A 12,530-nucleotide genomic window follows, 5' to 3' on the forward strand; every position below is an offset into this window, starting at 1 on the left:
CACTAAACAGTATTTCTATGAACTCCAAATGAAGACGACTGTGTTTAACTTTTGAAAATAGTCCTTGTGTTTGGAGTCGACCCTCTTTATGCGACCACTCTCCAAGGCAACCGGCAAAGTCTGTTAGGTGACCACCTTTCTGTAAGCAACCACGGGCAATTCTTGTGGGCAGTGTATTGTCAAAAACTTTGCATTAACCTATTTTAAACGACCATTTGAAACATGGCATGATCTACCAGTTCAAATTGAAAAATGGAACATGCACGACGCTAATAGGAGGATAAATTTGCATTTTTAGTTTTGACCCTCCCAACTGGGAGGTGCGTAAAGAAAAATTCAGATAGGTCATGTACATGTCCACGATAGACATGTGTCCCTGTGACTTGACACTCTTTAGGTGGTACTTCGTTAACTGGAGATTCAACTGAATCTGCTGTGTTGAAAAATGTACAGACTGAATCTTCAGTCGTTGATTAGGACCATTAGCCAGTCAAGCGACAAGTTTGTGCACAAGTTACGATAAAAAGACTGTTTTTTTACTGACCTCTAACGCTACATTTACATGATAGAAGATTTCAGTAGTATAGGAGGGATGAAATTATCCCCTTTTTTGGACAGGAATTTCATTAACTTGGGCAGGAATAAATTAACGCCAATGACGTCATAACCTTTTGTCTTGACCTCACGAATAAAATGCGCAGGAAATGACGTCATAGGCTTTTGTCTTGATCTCATGAATAAAATGCGCAGGAATCTCATTAACTTGCGGTGGTATCTCATAAAGATAAGGTCATGTGCTATTTTTAGATGGATGATGTCATGGTTGGTATAACCGGTTTGACAGGTTTTAGTTGTTTTCGGAAGATGATGTCATATGTATTCCGGGATACTATGATGTCATAGTTGTTTTGATTGGTTGACCGGAATTAGAAAGACGTTCATTGGCTGTCTCGTTTGACGAAGCGTTCTGGTTGGTTGCCGTATTTTTATTGTTTGAACGGTATAAAAGCCTGCTCACTGCCTTCCAGCATACTAATTTGGATTTCCTGCATACTAATTCGGTATAGGTTTACTAATAAGCGTCACTCTACTACAATAGGAACAATAGGCTTGCCTAGACTTGCCCGGTAAGTAACTTGAGCCCGGTTTTCGGACCGTCTATTAAAAGAAAAATAGGAATAAGAGAAGCGATCACCTAGCAACGCGAGAAACGGCTTCCTATATCTTATTTAGCGCTAAAACTCGGATATATATAAACAAAACATACACAAATTGGAGCTGTAAACTCTTTATTTCAAGTTTGTCCGCCTATTACAGAACTGTTTTCTCCTTTCTATCTCGAGGAAAAGAAAAACTATTGAAGTCTTGTCATTTTCACGCACGGTTAGTTAGGTACTTATGCGAGTTCACAAGCCCAAAAAGTTGAATACAAATTAGATCTACAGGAAAAACCTCAAGGGAGCATATTGACGTATTATTATAAAACAAATTACTTAACAAGGATCAATTGATTAAACACGTGACTAATAATCTCTAGCAATAAAATCAGACACAGATACCGTTTTAAAAACTCTATTAAAAACAAAAAGAGTCAAATACACAGCGATTTGTAAGGAAAAGGAATGAAAATGAATCCTTTGACTGACTATTACAGATCCATTTTCTCCTTTCTATTTCAAGGAATAAAAAATAATCCTTCCGTGTCTACACAATTTCCCTATGGCCTCTAAGCCAAGAGTTCGACTTTCTTTGTTTCTTTCGGTTTGTCTTCTTCTTTGTTGTTGTTCTTTTAGCTTTTGCTTTAAAAGAGGCTTCATTTCTTCGTGATCTTGACAGTTTGTACACCGTTTCTTGGGTCTGTAATGGACTGCGAGTACTAGTTGAATGATTTTTTGCGAAATTATCCGCTTCACTTTCGTAAACGACGACTTTAACTTTAGGTTCCAGTTTCGCCTCTTGTAAATACTGTCTTTGCTGTATGTGGTCTAACTGATGAACATCCGGGAGATGGTTAGCTAATCTGACAAGGTACTTCGCCCCACACGATGAAATTATTAGTCACGTGTTTAATCAATTGATCCTTGTTAAGTAATTTGTTTTATAATAATACGTCAATATGCTCCCTTGAGGTTTTTCCTGTAGAGCTAATTTGTATTCAACTTTTTGGGCTTGTGAACTCGCATAAGTACCTAACTAACCGTGCGTGAAAATGACAAGACTTCAATAGTTTTTCTTTTCCTCGAGATAGAAAGGAGAAAACAGTTCTGTAATAGGCGGACAAACTTGAAATAAAGAGTTTACAGCTCCAATTTGTGTATGTTTTGTTTATATATATCCGAGTTTTAGCGCTAAATAAGATATAGGAAGCCGTTTCTCGCGTTGCTAGGTGATCGCTTCTCTTATTCCTATTTTTCTTTTAATAGACGGTCCGAAAACCGGGCTCAAGTTACTTACCGGGCAAGTCTAGGCAAGCCTATTGTTCCTATTGTAGTAGAGTGACGCTTATTAGTAAACCTATACCGAATTAGTATGCAGGAAATCCAAATTAGTATGCTGGAAGGCAGTGAGCAGGCTTTTATACCGTTCAAACAATAAAAATACGGCAACCAACCAGAACGCTTCGTCAAACGAGACAGCCAATGAACGTCTTTCTAATTCCGGTCAACCAATCAAAACAACTATGACATCATAGTATCCCGGAATACATATGACATCATCTTCCGAAAACAACTAAAACCTGTCAAACCGGTTATACCAACCATGACATCATCCATCTAAAAATAGCACATGACCTTATCTTTATGAGATACCACCGCAAGTTAATGAGATTCCTGCGCATTTTATTCATGAGATCAAGACAAAAGCCTATGACGTCATTTCCTGCGCATTTTATTCGTGAGGTCAAGACAAAAGGTTATGACGTCATTGGCGTTAATTTATTCCTGCCCAAGTTAATGAAATTCCTGTCCAAAAAGGGGATAATTTCATCCCTCCTATACTACTGATTTCTCTTTTTGACTTGAAACGTATTCGAATTTTCAGTCGTTCACACAATCGATAAATCCGAAGAGTTTTAGCAACGAGGACGGTAACTGCAATGAGAACATCAAATAAGCAATAGGTTTAATGAAGTAAAGATATCACACCCCCTTCGATGCTTCTAAGAAAAACGCTTTTCATAACCAGCTGTATGGAAAACTCTTATCATCGTTTTGTGAAGAACTGGCTTACTAAATACCTTTCAGACTTCTGCCCCTTCATCTTAATAAATGAACGGTCTCCATTCTCTTGATGAAGGAACACTCATCCCGGAACGTTAAAATTTATCGATACGGTATTACTATTGGACAGTAACTTTGTCTCTGAGATATAATGGTTTAATAATGAATAGAATTGTTTTGTGCCTTTTATGGTCACCAGCAACAGGGTTTGCCCAAAACGTTTCTATCGCATAGTTGATGTTAATACCACTAGTTCAATTACTGACTCCTCAACAACTTGTGCGATAATGCAATGGAACTAAGTTGGCCTACTAGCCAACAGGAAGCGTGTTACGACTATAAGAAGCGTAATCATGCAAGATTCTCAATTTGGTCTCCATTATGTCGCTATCAGGTACACTGTAAGCAAAGCAGTGTCAAATTGTTACCAACGGTTAAATGGCTGACAATGCATTTAAATTACTTGAGTATGTGGTTACATAACAGTGAGCATTTTCTGCCACAGATAGCCTGCAATCATGTGCTCCTTGCATGCCTCTCTTGGGAATAATTATCAATTGAAATCACATGTAAAACAACCAGAATCAGAAATTCTTTCTGAATGGCTTTGGTACAATAGCTCTAATGCAATTTATATTCACCGATTTTTCAGTTAAGACACTCAAGACATTTTTATTCTAGAAAACTTTTACGTAAGTTTTATATGCTTTTTAAACTCATTTCAGTAGTAGGTTTTATACAGTTTTTACAGTTTAAGCAGTCTAAGGCCTGGGGCAAATTTCGAATCTAAGGCGCGTCGAATAAATTAAAAATAGTTTCGAAGAGTTGACTCAATTCCAGCCGGGTCACAAATGTCGAACCTGCGTCGATCCTATTTCACGAGCTGCACTTCATTAAAACACGGGAATAAGCACCTGTCTGCGTGCTATTCACTCGACGCGCGGCTGGTTACTGCTAGGACTTCATTGCGAAATGCCGAAATACAGTGCTTGTCGGGCCTTTCTTTGGCAATTAATTGCGAAAAATAGAAAGAGAAGACTCGCATTACATACAGCTCTGATAACAGTGTATTTTTTTCTTCAAACACTGAGCATCTAATGCAAATAGGCAATTAGCATCTCAAGCATTTATATTTAGTGTTCATGAAACAAGGAAAACAAATTTCCCTCACGCTGTGCGATGCCAGCAATGACTTTCGATAGCTCGCCATTCCCGGTAGCGAAATTGTCTTTGTACAGCGCCTGCTTGTAGGGGGGTTAGCGTTTGGCAGATGGGGAAGTCGGTATTTTTCTGACTTTTGCGCAGTCCATCACATTTCAATCACTTACTTTGTAATTTGCATGATTTATGAATTGAGTTCAAAGCGTGTTTAGAACGCTGTTCGCTGAAACGCCGATCCACTGACGCATTATCCGACTTGGAAAGTCGAACTTATTCTGGTGTCGAACCAATTAGTTATGAAGCAGTTTTCATATCAAAAATACTATTTACTGTGCAGATTCAATTATGTCGGCTTGACATTCAGTTACTATATCTCATCATGCCTGCTTGACATTCAATTATGTTCGATATTATCTTTCAATTACTACTTTTTGTCATTAAATTATCCCTGGTCATTTAGTCATTTAATTATAACTGTTTGTCATGCAATTTCTTACTTTATGAACTTCATTGAATTATGGCTTGTTGCGATTCAATTATTCAATATCGATTCAGTATCGATTGACCGCTTGTACCTGAGCCCAAAAAAGCACCACCGATGACGTCTTCGCGCAGGCTTCTTTGCGCCTTTCTTGAACGCGGTTTGAAAATGGGGTCGAAGGAAATTCAAGATGTGAGCGATTCCAACGAAAAAGGAGAAAATTATCAACGAGCATTAACATTGTTGAATGAAGCGGTGGATATCCTGAGGTCACCATCCATGTCTTCTTGTCAATCAATTACGACTGCAACTCTTGGTAGCCTCCGTAGTAGTAGTAGTAGTAGTAGTAGTAGTAGTAGTAGTAGTAGTAGTAGTAGTAGTAGTAGTAGTAGTAGTAGTAGTAGTAGTAGTAGTAGTAGTAGTAGTAGTAGTAGTAGTAGTAGTAGTAGTAGTAGTAGTAGTAGTAGTAGTAGTAGTAGTAGTAGTAGTGGTAGTAGTAGTAGTAGTAGTAGTAGTAGTAGTAGTAGTAGTAGTAGTAGTAGTAGTAGTAGTAGCAGCAGCAGCAGTAGTAGTAGTAGGAGCAGTAGTTCTAATGTGATATGACTCAAGATTATAGGTTTCCCCCGCTCTTATCGAAAAGAAAACACCGTGATCGCAGGTTACCCCCGGAGAAAGCAATTGCAACTGCAAACACGTATGTCGCATCACAAAGTATTTTAATAAAGTTAAAACTTAAAACTGAAAGAGTTAAAACTTTCTTTAAACGCGTCTCTGTAGAAATCGTTTGTCCTCTGATTCAAGTCAATGATGCTGATCCGCCATCTGGAACGTGCACCAAGAATGACCTATCATATCAAACATCATGCACTTTCAAGTGTTTACCTGGATATATTTTAAATGGGACCCCAGTTCGCCAGTGTCAACAGGATAAGACATGGTCAGGATCAACTGTCACTTGTGAAGGTACAATCAAATGTCTACTACAACGCTCAATAAAATGTCCTGCTGACTCAGCCAAAAGGTTTCTAGTGATACGCCACTAACACATCTCCTATATTGCACCTTATTTGCCCCTCAACATTTTCCATAAGCATTGTTTTCAATTTCTCTTTGGATGGCTGTAATACGCAAGAGAAATAAAAAACAAAGGTTATGCAAAATTTGGGGGAGCAAATAAGGTGCATTATGGGAGATGTGCAAGTGGCGTATGGTTGGCATTAGGTAACATCGGCTGAAGTCAGATTGTTTCTTTCAGTAAAATTACAACTTAAGACCAACTTTACTGTGTAATATAAAATAAGATAGAAAAAACCACTGTAATGCTTTGATCCCGGGTCATTTGCTTCATAGCCTACTTCCATATCCACTACACCATCGAGGACAAGCCGCCAAAGCCAGTAATTTTTAAGATATACATGTACTTATGCCGTATCCCATTACAATATTTGAAAGCTAACTGTTTTCAGTTCAGTTCTTAGCCCTAATCACTACAGATCAGGGGTTAACTCTCTACTATGTTCTCTCCATAACTGGCGCTCTGTAGTTTTGGTTTTTTCAGCTACTCTACATTCCAGTCTCGTTACGTTATGAGAACAATGAATTGTGTAAAATTCATAAGGTTTCCAATCTGGCTTCACTCGATGTTATCTAATGCTAACCTTGGCGTATAGTGTAATTTAAAAGGTTAATTAGTAAACAAGATTATTTGTATGTAATGAAAAGGTTTCCTTTATCTGGCCTTTAGCTGTGAAATGTCCAAAGCTGAACTCGATCTCTCTCAGCCAAGTGACTCCCCCCGATTGCGTTACAACGGAGTTAAGATTCGATTCACGCTGTACATTCCAGTGTCCTAGCGGCTATTTATTCCAAGGAACTCCAGACAGGACTGTATTAAGGTTCTGTCAGACGGACGGCACTTGGACTGGAGAGCACAAGCCATGTATCGGTGAGGAGTTTTATTATCCTTGCACTTATTTAAGAGGCCACTATTCTGAAAATCACAAACAAGTGCGAGTTTTTGTTTCGTTTTCATTTTTGTCTTTAAACAAACATACCTGAATCAGTAAATTATTCATTTAATGATTTTTGGCATAGAACAAACCCGTTTTTAATATTAGCCCGTTATTGTGTACTCAGTGAATTGATTAAAATCAGCTGCCAAATTTCTGGGATATCGGAAGTAATATATATACAAAAAGCTTCTGAATGCTTAATTCAATGGTCAGAGAGTTACTGCGCAAGGCAAAACCGAGTTAACTACAACATAAAATCGAAATTTTTTTACATCCACTTCATAACTCTAGAGCTCTGTATTAAAAAGCGACGTAATCGAAAAATATATCTATAAAATTACCTTGCAAAGCGCATGACTGGAATATTCACTGGGGGATATATGATTCATTAACGCATCAAAAATGGCACGATAGACTCTATAGCACACTTAAATCACCCAATCAATGTGCAGAATCGATTGAATAGTTGAGAGTGAGTAATATCGAGCGAGGGGTGGCACATGATGACAAATCAAAAATCATTCATTTTTTGTCCAGAGATACCTTCTGGTAGCCCTCGGAACGTGGCATCATTTTTTTCTTGAAATACTTTTTTAGTCCCGAAAAAAATTGGGAAAACCTGTTTCGGCCCCACGCGTCTCAAAACACCGGAAAGAGACATTTTTGACATCTTCTCCTAAACTTCGTTTTATTTAAATCGCATCATGCGAATACCCTATTCTGAGCTCAGGAAATTGATTTTAAAAAGTTTGCAAGGTATTTTAGTCCATTTGCAATCCAATGGATTAATTTTCAAGGCGATGGAAATCGACCAAAAATCACTAAAACTCCCTTGCCCAAAATTCTTAATTTGGTGTATTTTTCAAGAAATTATTTCTTTGCCCGGTAAAACACCGAATCACTTACAAACTTAGAATTCCTGTGAAAGGAAACGTTGCCTAAAACCAGATACAAAGATTTCTCCCGGGCTCGATGTTAGAGCTGAGTGCTAACACTCTAAAAATCCAAATAATCACAACTTTTACATGTTTTAATCTGTAAACAACTCTGTAGAGTCTGTAGAATACGTTATTTATTTCAGTACAACGGTAAACACTACAATCAGTTACACGGTACAGCTATGGGCTCTCCAGTTTCTGTTGTTGTAGCAGAAATTATCATGCAAAAGATCGAGGAACAAGCGCTAGCTACCTACACGCGAACTGTACCTCTTTGGTTACGTTACGTTGACGACACATTCACCGCCGTACACAAAGACGGAATCGACGATTTTCACGAACACCTTAACAGACAGAACGCTTACATACAGTTCACCAAGGAGATCGAAGAAAATGGTAAGATACCTTTTCTAGACTGCTTGGTCACTCGCGACAGCAACAGACTCAAAACAACTATTGACAGAAAACCGACACATACCGACCGATTACTAGACCAGCGCACGAGACGAGCGCAACTAGTTTGCGACTCACCTGACAGCCTACAAGACGAGACTGATTATCTTAACAACGTTTTTAGTAAGAACAATTACAACACGAACTTTGTTAAACGGAACACTCACAGTAACACTGATTCCAACACTCAAACCAACTCTGGCCCTGTTACGACAGCGACTATACCGCACATCAGAGGCACCTCTGAAACTATTGCACGTATATTACAACCTTACAATATACGTGTTGCACACAAACCGATAACCACTTTACGGCGACTGCTTACTAATTGCAAGGACAAAGACAAACCGGAGGACAGACAGGGAGCAGTATACAAGATCAAATGCTGCGACTGCCAGGCTTCTTACATTGGTGAAACCGGCAGAAACCTAAGCACGCGACCGACCGAACACAAACAAGCGACGAGGAATGGTGACGTCAACAATCACATTGCTGAACACCATTTAAAGACGGAACATCAAATTGACTGGGACTCTACGACATGTATAACGTATTCTACAGACTACTATCAACGTCTTTCTTTAGAAAGCTGGTTTACTAACTTAGAACAAACGCCACTGAATCGTAGCCCTCAGTTTGCTTACATTGCTCCGCATTAACAATATAGACCTCACTTGTTTAAACTGTAGGGGTGTTCACCTAAACCGCAAAGGGTCTTCTCTTCTTTTAAACTGTTATGCGGATTATCTTAACTCTAATTGACTATTTGGTAATGAGCCTGACATCACCATGACATCACTGACAACTGGTATCTCAATATCGACGAGGGTTTGACAAATGTCATTCTGTTTATTGACTTGAAAAAGGCTTTTGATACTATTGACCATGAGATCCTTCTGTCAAAATTGGAGCTGTATGGGTTTAAAGGTGTGAGTCTCAATCTTTTCCGAGACTACCTCTCAGATAGAACTCAGGTTACAGTTATAAACAACATCAATTCCGAAACTAGCTTCATAAGTTGTGGGGTCTCTCAAGGTTCAATCCTCGGCCCCCTACTGTAACTTCCTATCGGATGTGAGAATGTACGCCGATGACACTAATCTCACGTTTGCCTCCAAAGACCCTAATGAGTTGTTTTCATCCCTGACTCATGATTTAGGCAATCTGAAGCAATGGCTCGATTCTAACCGTCTAAGTCTTAATGTCCCCAAGACTAAATGTCTGTTTACAGCCACGAGGCAAAAATCTCTTTGCTCCCTAGCGATCCACTTATATCCCTCGACGGGCATTCAATTGAAAGAGTCAATAGTTACAAATGCCTAGGCGTTTAGGTTGATGAAACACTCTCGTGGGAGGCTCACATCTCCGAAGTCAACGGTAAAGCTGCAAAAGTACTAGCTGCCCTGAGGAGGCTAAGACCAATATGTCCCCAGAGTACCCTTGTCACTATTTACAAGTCATTGATTCTTCCGCATCTCGATTATTGCAGCGCTTTCTGGGGCTGTATCGGTAATGGTCTCAGCCAAAAACTAGAGAAGCTTCAAAACAGGGCTGCACGCATAATTACAGGGTCTAGCTGGGATGCCAGCTCTACCCCGATTCTTCATGCCCTTAAATGGGATAGCCTCGCTGACAGACGTGCTAAGCAACTGAAATCTTTAATGTTTAAAACTGTAAATAACCTTTTACCCGAATACCTGTCTGATAAATTCGCCAGCATTAATACCATTCACAGGCATAATCTTCGAGGTGCGCAACATAACCTGTTTATTCCGCGACAGAACACTGAGGCCCTAAAGAAAAGTTTTCGTTATAGGGGCGCAGTAACATGGAACAGCCTGTCAGCTGAGGCTAAGCAGGCCACTACTTTAAATTGTTTTTATTCCGCTATTGTACACTAAGGTTTTCTTAGTAAGCATTTATTATAGGACTTTTTCAATAATGTTTGTTATTTTTAAGTCTTAGTTTAATGTGCACGGCTCTTTAGAAGACCACTTTTTGGTGATAAGAATTCCGTGGTTAAATAAAGTTATTACTTACTTACTTACTTACTTACTTACTTACTTACTTACTTACTTACTTACCAGCGCCGTACAAACGACTTATTGACGAGATCAAGCAAAACTAACTACGAGAGAACTACTAGAGAACTGACAATTTGACTAACAATAGACGACTGTTACGTAACTGTGACAATAGACGGATCGAAATGCACCAATTACTGATTACGAGTCTTCATAGCCAATAACATCACGGCTTAACTGACAGACGACGAATAACATCGCGACGTAATTGACCAATCAGATCAATAACCAGAGTATAATAAGACAACTGACGTGATACAACTCACTTTGACTCTGAAGATGACTACCGCACAGGTCGTCGAGACGTCAGTCACTGTCAACAACAACAGTCCTATTCAGGACCACGTTCACCCGGACGATCAAACTCAACCTACTTTTGACATTTCTTCTTGTTTTCCCCGTCATCATGACGGGGAAAATTGAAAGACATTGGAAGTTTCAATGAAAACTACATGCCATTAATATTATCTTGCTTCTCTTTTAGTGTTAGCCTAATTGATAGTGATATGGCACCAAAATCAGGACCATCGTTAACGGCAATTTCCTGCTTATGCACTGAGAAGTAAAATACCTACGCAGAATCAGAACTCCTTTATTAGATATAAAAGTTGACTGAAAGGTTTAGAGTCGTTTTACACGTTTCGAGAAAGTTTTTTAAAAGTCCCGTTTAAAGCTGAAGAGAAGGGGTTATGAATTAAACTGTTAACCGGGAAAATTTATTTCACGATCGTACGTGAATTTATTTCATCTGTTTGGAGGTTGTTTGTTGGTTTTCTTTTGTTTTGTTTTTACCCCTTCTATCGCACATATCAGAACAAACCGCACAGTCGTCCCACATAACATCAACATTTTTCTTGAGCAGTTGGAAGGTATACATTGTAAGACTGAAATTAAGCCACCTTTTTGCGACATGATTCCTGGAAGTTTCAAGTTTTATGCTACTACATAGGAAATTTCTACAATTTGATTGGCTTAGAGCAGTGGTATTTCAGCTTAAGTGTCATTGTCTGAGAAAGTGTTCCAGGGGCCAAAAGTTGTGGTCAACCAATTTGGCTGAAACTTGGCACAGAAGTTGGGTATAATGAGATATTTCAAAAGCCACTTTGGCTCACTTCTCTGAGTTTTAGTTTTGGAGTTACAGGGGGGGTCTCAATTTTTGCCCTTTGAGCACCAAAAACCCAGCCTTCCAGGGGGCATTTTGAAAGTGTGATAAGACCCCACTGGTAAATTGTGCTGCCAAATGAATTTGACCATGAACTCTACTATAATAGAGCTTTCAGTTCATGCATGTAACTTTGTCCTCAAGGTATTGCACAGAGAGGAGCCTGGGGCTAGAGTTTGGCCAAAATTGATGTTAAAATTACAACCCAAAATAGCCATTTTTCAAAATTTCACTATATTCACCTGCCTTCTTGCATAACTTCCAAACCTATACCACTGTTTACTTTAGTCACCCAGTTATCAAAATCAGTTGAGAAAAATTTGGCTTATTATGGTTTATTAAATTTTTGGAACAAACACTTCATGCCCCTCTAAGGCAATGCAAAATGGAGTTTTGAACCTAATTCAGGCCATAAACAAACCAAATTGTTGACAAGAAGCCCTTATTCTGTTTTTGGTAAGTGAAAATGAATTGTCAAAGCCAAATCAGTTTCGTTGTTTAGAAATACACCGATCCTTACCTTAAAATTGATCTAAAACGGGCCTCTGATTAGCGCAACAAACACATAATTTAGCAAAACAAAGGTGATTTTATTCTTTGAAAACCTAGTAACCACCATAGAACACAAATGATGATGTTCTGATGTACATATAACAATCTTTTTACAAGAGGCTTAAATTTTTCTTTGATTTATAGTCAGTTTCACGTCGTATTTCCAAGCATCACTCCAAGCATGGAAAGTCTCCATATTTTGTCAGGCCCATTTTTTATATTTTTACCAGATAAATTTAGCTTGTCAAAAGGTTTGTTAACATATAATCTTCGTCTGACCTTGTTTTAAATACCCATCAGCAAAGGAGCATGACCATGCATACGTAGATTACACAGACATATACGTGCTTCAGTGAGCAGTATCGAGGTGAACTGTGATTTTCCGAGTCCTTTAGAGCTGAAAAAATGAAACCATCCATCCACGGTTAGGAGAGCTGGATAACAAAAAGTATGTTTTGCTTTTGTA

General features: G+C 38.7%; 1 protein-coding gene across 1 annotated transcript in view; it reads left to right on the plus strand.

Annotated features, from left to right (window-relative positions):
* Window positions 1-12,530, plus strand: part of LOC140940206 (sushi, von Willebrand factor type A, EGF and pentraxin domain-containing protein 1-like) — a 111,047-nt gene that overhangs the window by 8,592 nt on the left and 89,925 nt on the right. The window contains exons 5-6 of the mRNA XM_073389125.1: window positions 5,641-5,826; window positions 6,608-6,808. Coding sequence (XP_073245226.1) covers window positions 5,641-5,826; window positions 6,608-6,808 — 387 coding nt within the window. The remainder of the gene's footprint in view (window positions 1-5,640; window positions 5,827-6,607; window positions 6,809-12,530) is intronic.

The sequence above is a fragment of the Porites lutea genome, chromosome 6 (genome assembly GCF_958299795.1).
Source record: "Porites lutea chromosome 6, jaPorLute2.1, whole genome shotgun sequence".
NCBI lineage: Eukaryota > Metazoa > Cnidaria > Anthozoa > Scleractinia > Poritidae > Porites > Porites lutea.